Source organism: Carex rostrata, chromosome 32 (genome assembly GCF_964058835.1).
Source record: "Carex rostrata chromosome 32, lpCarRost1.2, whole genome shotgun sequence".
NCBI classification, from domain to species: domain Eukaryota; kingdom Viridiplantae; phylum Streptophyta; class Magnoliopsida; order Poales; family Cyperaceae; genus Carex; species Carex rostrata.
The window spans coordinates 1246888-1253729 of record NC_135949.1 but is presented as its reverse complement, the minus strand read 5'-3'; the positions used below and the strand labels follow the sequence as shown (position 1 = coordinate 1253729).

At 35.9% G+C, this 6842-nt stretch overlaps 1 protein-coding gene across 1 annotated transcript; it reads left to right on the top strand.

Moving 5' to 3' along the window:
• Positions 1-1040: 1040 nt before the first annotated feature.
• On the top strand, positions 1041-6601 carry LOC144547766 (putative F-box/LRR-repeat protein At3g18150). The gene is made up of 7 exons (XM_078296462.1): positions 1041-1151; positions 1297-1449; positions 1642-1869; positions 3717-3876; positions 4555-5435; positions 5829-5993; positions 6146-6601. Exons 1-7 carry the CDS (start codon positions 1041-1043, stop codon positions 6389-6391), a joined length of 1944 nt encoding a protein of 647 aa, XP_078152588.1. The 3' UTR covers positions 6392-6601.
• The last annotated feature ends 241 nt before the right edge of the window (positions 6602-6842 follow it).

Genomic DNA, 6842 nt, shown 5'->3' with positions numbered 1-6842 from the left:
AAAGCGCGTCGAGATCGGTACTGGATAAGCGCTGTGGACAAACCGTGGACAAATGCCAGTGGACAAGAACCTTTTCTCAAGAAAATAAGCTCACAGCGCACATGAGAGGATGATTGAAATATTAAACAATTTAAACTTGGGCCATTTGGGCCGACTAATTATGTATGCGGAAAAAATATAATCGGAATAATCATAATCGGCCGAATATGATTTATTCGGAAAAATATAATCGGCTGAATATTCGGAACCGAATATTGGACCGAATATTGATTTTCTATTCGGTTTCCAACCGAATACGAATATTCGGCCAAATAGACCGATTTTTAAAACATTGATGTCAACATTGGTTCTTATTAAATTGACAGACATTGCTCCATTTTTTTCAAAAGAATTAAGGGATAATGTCTGTTAAATTAATGACTGCAATGCATCACTAACTTATTTTTCGATCATGATTTGGGCAATAAACAGCTAGTAATAGGTGAAGGAAAATAATAATTGTTGGTCGGTATGTAGGTCATAATGAAAGCCTGCTTGCCCGAGGAGTTTACCATTGCAGCTTTTTTACTTGCTCTTGATCAGTTATGTCAATGCCGCACTGCCTTACCGCTCAAAACAAGACCTTCAAGTTTTCAAAATATTTTTGTTCAATGATTCTCCCACTGATCTTGGAGCAAGCGCAAGATGGATCACTCACGCATTAAAGAACGATGTTCGGGTTCTTCACATTATAATCCGGCCTAAAAATTCTGATGAAGACGTGATTTTACCGAGACCTATGTTAACTAGCCGGTCTTTAGAGGAGTTGGGTTTATTTAGTTTCCCAATTGTGAGAATAATTACATCAAATGTTATGAGTTTGAGCCAACTCAAAACTTTAAGCCTGCAAATGATGGAGTTCACCTCAGCTTTTTTGGAGAAAATAATTTCTGGGTGCATGCCAGAACCTTGAAAATTTAAATTTGCATTTTTGCTTGATAACCTGTTCGGGAATTTCTTCTAGGGTGTTGAGAAATTTGGTCATAGAAAATTGTGACATAATGATTCAGTGGAAGAACAAGTTCTACATTTGTACGCCTAACCTCATAAATTTGCGTTTTAATAAAAGATATACAACAATTTGCTGGCCCCCTGAGGAGCTCCATGAACGGGTATGTTTTGAATATTTATAGTCTGAGCTATAGTGAAATTAGAACTTAGTTCAACTGATACGTAATTGTATAGTGAGCTCAACCGGTATGATGTGGAGATACTCTTTTGTGTGTGTTCTAATCAGAATATTTTATGTGTGTCCAGTTGAAGCATGATTTCCAAAATTTAAAGCTAGATCTCCCAAATTTGAAAAGCTTAATACTTGGTGGATGTTGGGTTGCCTGTAATCCTGCTGCTGTCACATTCTTTCTTCAGCACTCACCAATGCTTGAAAAGCTTACCCTTAGCTGCACCAAGGTACCCTTTCTTTCTTCTACTCCAAATTCATATGGAACAGTACCAACTCTGACCAACTACTTGCTGAGTATATGTGAATGTTTTGGGCTGTGCCTCAACTGGTACCTTCACCAACCAGAAAAGGCATGATAGTAATACCTGGAGTGCGACACTTGGTGTTCTATGTATGATTGTTTCAATTTTTTTTTGTAGGGTACTGAATTTGGGATGGATGTGGATGCAGTTAGCCTGCCGAGTGATTTGTGTTTCCAGTGCAAAAATTTGAAGTCAGTTGATATAATATGCCGCAAGTCTGATGAAAATATACAGAATCTTACAGAGTTTCTGATGAGAAACGAAATTGCTAATCTGAATCTGACCGTGGGTGATTTGCCTTTTGGAGATAATTGCTTGAAAATGCTTTATGATGTCTATTATTGGGTAGGTACAAGGTCATATGTTTAACGAAGAATTCCTTTGAGACTGCTTTGACTCCCATCTTTTTTTCTAATTTTCTTTTTCCTATTTTTTGTGTGTGGATTGGGGAGGGGATATTAGTTCAAAACCTGTTTGATATTAGGATATGTGATGCTTGATCAAATTCAGTGTTGGAATTATTTTGCTAAATTGATGTCATCATTTTGCATCTTCTAATATTCTAGTGTGGTGGTTAAAATTTTGCCTATATCTTGGACTTCTCAAGCTCAAATTCGCCAGCAGTAAAAAAAGAAGAAGCTCATTTTCAATGATTCACAGCTCGGCTCATGGGGCAGGAGGGGTCCACGACGCGACTCACGGGCACGGGAGGAGTGTGGATGCGGTTCCTAGATTCGATCATATCGTATCTGGACGTGTCCAGCCGTTTCTATATGTATTCTTGACTTTCAGCAAAGTATCGGCGACTATATCGGCTGAGTAAGGATATGCTACGTAGGCCAATTCACCAGCTATCGGTATCCGATATGTATCCGACACGGATGTGTTGGATACGGACTCCAATCTGGAGTATCCGATTAACATAGCTACTAAATTTCTCTTTTTGGATGTTACATAGCTACTAAATTTCTCTTTTTGGATGTTTGTTTGTATGTGTATCTTGTTGTGCATTTGGTTTTTCTGATTTTTTTTAAGGTAAGAAAAAATTAATATGGTTGGATCAACATATGATTTATCTTTCAAAATTTTTTTTTTAATTTATTTAGTATAAAGTTAAGTGACTAAAAAAATTTATAAATTAATTCTACTATATTCATTTTTATTTTTATTTTTTATGCTTGGTTTTATACTATATGAATTCAAATATTTATATATTTAGTAGATAAATGCATTACTTACTAAATAAATTGTTTTTAATATCCGATAAGTTTTGGAGTCTATAGCTTGGCACGTGGATATGCTGTCAATAACACATTAGGAAAATATTATACGGTGCATGAACTATACTATTCATCATATGATGTTTGTAATATAAATCACGACACAAAATGAATAATGCGTCAAAATTTTGTTTCATGTAGACACTTGAAATAGCAAAAACAATTTTATACGACTATATTTTACAGTTCAATTGATCGGACTATAAAATTTTGATCCATTAATAAATAAAATCGAAAGTTTTCTTTCATATCAATATGATAAGGAAAAAAAATATTTGTAGAGATTTTATTTTTTCTATATATTCTACTGAAATAAATTATCTTGCTGAATATTAAACAATGGACAACAACCAAATGATAAGAAAGAAAAGTTGTATATATTTTAATTTCCGTGAAATTAATTCTGATACAAAAAAGTATGTTCCTATGTGCTTGATATTGACTGAATAAATTGATAAAAATACGTAAAATTCATTCATTTCTATTTCATACATCATCATCACGATGTTGTCATATTTTCCGTTTTAAACTTGGGCTTTTCCTGTTTACTTTAGCTGAAGTATCTACCGAAATTGACATTAAAAATAGAGTACGTAGAGGTCTTGAGGAACACTTCTTTGACGGACCGAATAAAAATAAATTTATATTCGGATCTTTGTTTCTCCGGTCCACTCTCGGATCCGGCGAGTCAGTACAGGTACCGGGTCGGTCGGAATTCGGTGCTATATGCATGGAATATCAGGTGATTCGTTTTGAAATTCGTGTCAGATTAAAATCGACGATTCGGATTTCATTACCCGGCGGTCAGTTATTGCACTGGATCTGAATTCGAATCCGACTCCGACTCCGTTTTATTGCCGTGTGAGACTCCGTTTTATTGCCGTTTTATTGTTAAGTTATAACTACCTCCAGTTCTCGTACCCTCTCGGCTCCCGACTCTCCGCTCTTTACCTCTTCCTCTCTCTCTTCTCCAGTTCTCGTACTCTCTCGCGGCCTCGCCTCTCGCCTCCCGACTCTCTTTACCCCATCCTTGTTCTGTCCGTCACCGATCAACAATTTTATCTGTATCTAGGTTTGTATCTACTCTATCTCTCTCTCTCTCTCACGCGCGCGCGCACCCCACCAGGTCTTCGACTTTGAATATGTGTGTGAAATGAGCAAAACCTAAGATTTTAGCCTCTTATTTCCAATTGCGATTGGACTGTTGTTCCCAAAAATTTATGTCAGGTTTCAATTTTTACAATATGACCCACAGATGATGCAATATTGGATTGCCTTTAACATTTAACTCCGGTCCATTGTCATTTGTCACACTATACTTCTTTTTATTAATTTATTTCAACACTGATTCTTATTAAATTGACAGACATTGCTCCATTCTTATTAAATTGACAGACATTGGTCCATTGTCACACTATATATAGTTTAATCAAAAGAAAATATTGCTCCATTTTTTCAAAAGAATTAGGCACAATGTTGTTAAATTAATGACTCCACTAACTTATTTTTGGGTCATAATTTGTGTTAAACAGCTGCTAATAGGTGAAGAAAAATCAGAATTATTTTTGGATCAGTACTCTCTCTTCCAATTTTTTTTTTTTAAATATCAATTAAACTTCAAAGTAGATCTCTAAAGTGCCTAAGATATTTGGTCGGATTATCGATGTAAGCTGGTTATTCTAGGCCTCACTAATACTATATTTTTAAAAATGCAATGCTGGTACTTATTTCTGGTTCTTCTTCTCTTCAGAAGCCAAGCCATTGAACATGACAAGTTGCAAAAATTCTCTGAAATCTACAAAGAAAAGAATGAGCCGACCTAAACTTAAACCTAAACCTAAACCAACACATAAACCTACTGGCACCAGACCCAAAAATATTCCAAGTACCATAGACAGGATAAGTAGATTACCAGACCATCTCTTACATCACATCCTTTCCTTTCTCCCACCAAAACAAGGAGGCTGTACCAGTATATTGTCGCATAGGTGGAGACATGCATGGCTCTCAATGCAAGGCCTAAAATTTTACACTGATGAATTTGCAAATTGCGGGCCTGATAAGTTCATCAGTTATGTCAATGCCGTACTGCCTTACTGCTCGAAACAAGATCTTGAAGTTTTCAAAACATTTTTGTTGAATGATTCTCCCACTAATCTTGCAGCAAGCACAAGGTGGATCAATCATGCATTAAAGAACGATGTTCGGGTTCTTCACATTATAATCCAGCTTAAAAATTCTGGTGAAAATGTGATTTTACCGAGACCTATGTTAACTAGCCAGTCTTTAGAGGAGTTGGGTTTATTTAGTTTCCCTAATGTGAGAATAATTACACCAAATGTTATAAGTTTAAGCCAACTCAAAACTTTGAGCCTACAACAGATGGATGTCAATTCAGCTTTTATGGAGAAGATAATTTCTGGGTACCAGAGGCTAGAAAATTTGAATTTGCATTATTGCTGGTTAAGATGTTTGGGGATTTCTTCGAGGATGTTGAGAAATTTGGTCATGGAAAATTGTGGAATACAAAATCTGAGGAAGAACAAGTTCTACATTTGTACGCCTAACCTCGAAAATTTGCATTTTAATCAAAAATATGCAGTATTCTCACCCTGTGGCATGGTCAATGTGGTATGTTTTGTATATAAATAGTCTTAGCTTTTTAGTTATTATGAAAATCTCATGCTTAAACTTGATCATCAGACCAATATGTTGAAAAGATATACAAACTTCATGTTCCCCAAAGTTACAGAAACTGCGAGAAAGGAGGGATGCTTTGTCTGGTGGGTAGATTCGGAGGGGGAAGGGGTGGCAGCTTGATTTTTTATTATTCTACTCCTTTTTGTTGTTATTACTATAACTTCTTTTTCGGGCAAGAACCTGCAACTAACCACACAACAACAAAAATGATATTGAAATTGGAACTTTGTTATCAATTGGTACATAATTGTATGGTGGGTTCAACCGGTATGATGTGGAGATCCATTTGGTGAGTGTTCTAACTAGAACTTTCTATGTCTTTAGTTTATTCGGCAGTATGAGCTAGATTTCCGAAGTTTGTATCTAGATATCCCAAATTTGAAGAGCTTAATTCTTGGTGGATATTGCGTTTCACGTAATCCTGCTGCTGTCACATTCTTTCTTCAGCACTCACCGATGCTTGAAAAGCTTACTGTGATCTGCAACGAGGTATGATTTCTTTCTTCTAGTTCCAATTCATACGCAACTGTACCAACTTTGATCAACTGTACTTGCTGAGTATTTGTGAACGTTTGGATAGTATTATCTGGAAAAGCAACACTCGGTGTTCTATGCATGATTGTTTTATTTTTTATATATAGGTCCCTGAACGTTGGATAGATGTGGAACCATTTAACATGTCAAGTGATTTGTGTTTTCAATGCAAAAATCTGAACTCAGTTGATATAATAGGCGAGAAGTCTGGTAAGCATATATCGTGTCTAGCAGAAGTTTTGAAGAGAAATGGAATTGCTAATCTAAATCTAATTCCGGATAGTTTGTCTTTTTTTAAAGATGATTGCTTGAAAATTCTTTATGATGTCTGGCATTGGATAAATCCCTTTTAGACTGCTATGAGTGCATCTTTTTTTTGTGTGTGTGTGGATTGGGGAGGGGGAACAAGTTCAATTGTTCAAACCTGTTTGATATTAATATATGGGATGCTTGATCAAATTCAGTGTCGGAATTATTTTGCTAAATTGATGTCATCATCTTGCACTTGTGTATGCCTCTAGCAGCTAATTTTGTAAACACGAATGTAATGTTAATACTCGATTTCTTCCTTTCTGAATTACTAAATCACCCCCCTATTGATCTGGTTATCTGCACCAAAAAACCTTTTTTTTTTTTTGTTTGTGTGTGTGAAATTCTTTCAATTTTTGCTGAATTTGTTGGGCTTTTCATTTTGGATGGAGAGTAACCCGCTTTTATTTCATGCACCAAAAACGTTCGTATGGGATTAACCCGAGACATGCGAGAACAGTGGTGGGATTAGAGCTGATAAAAGAAAGTTGTAGC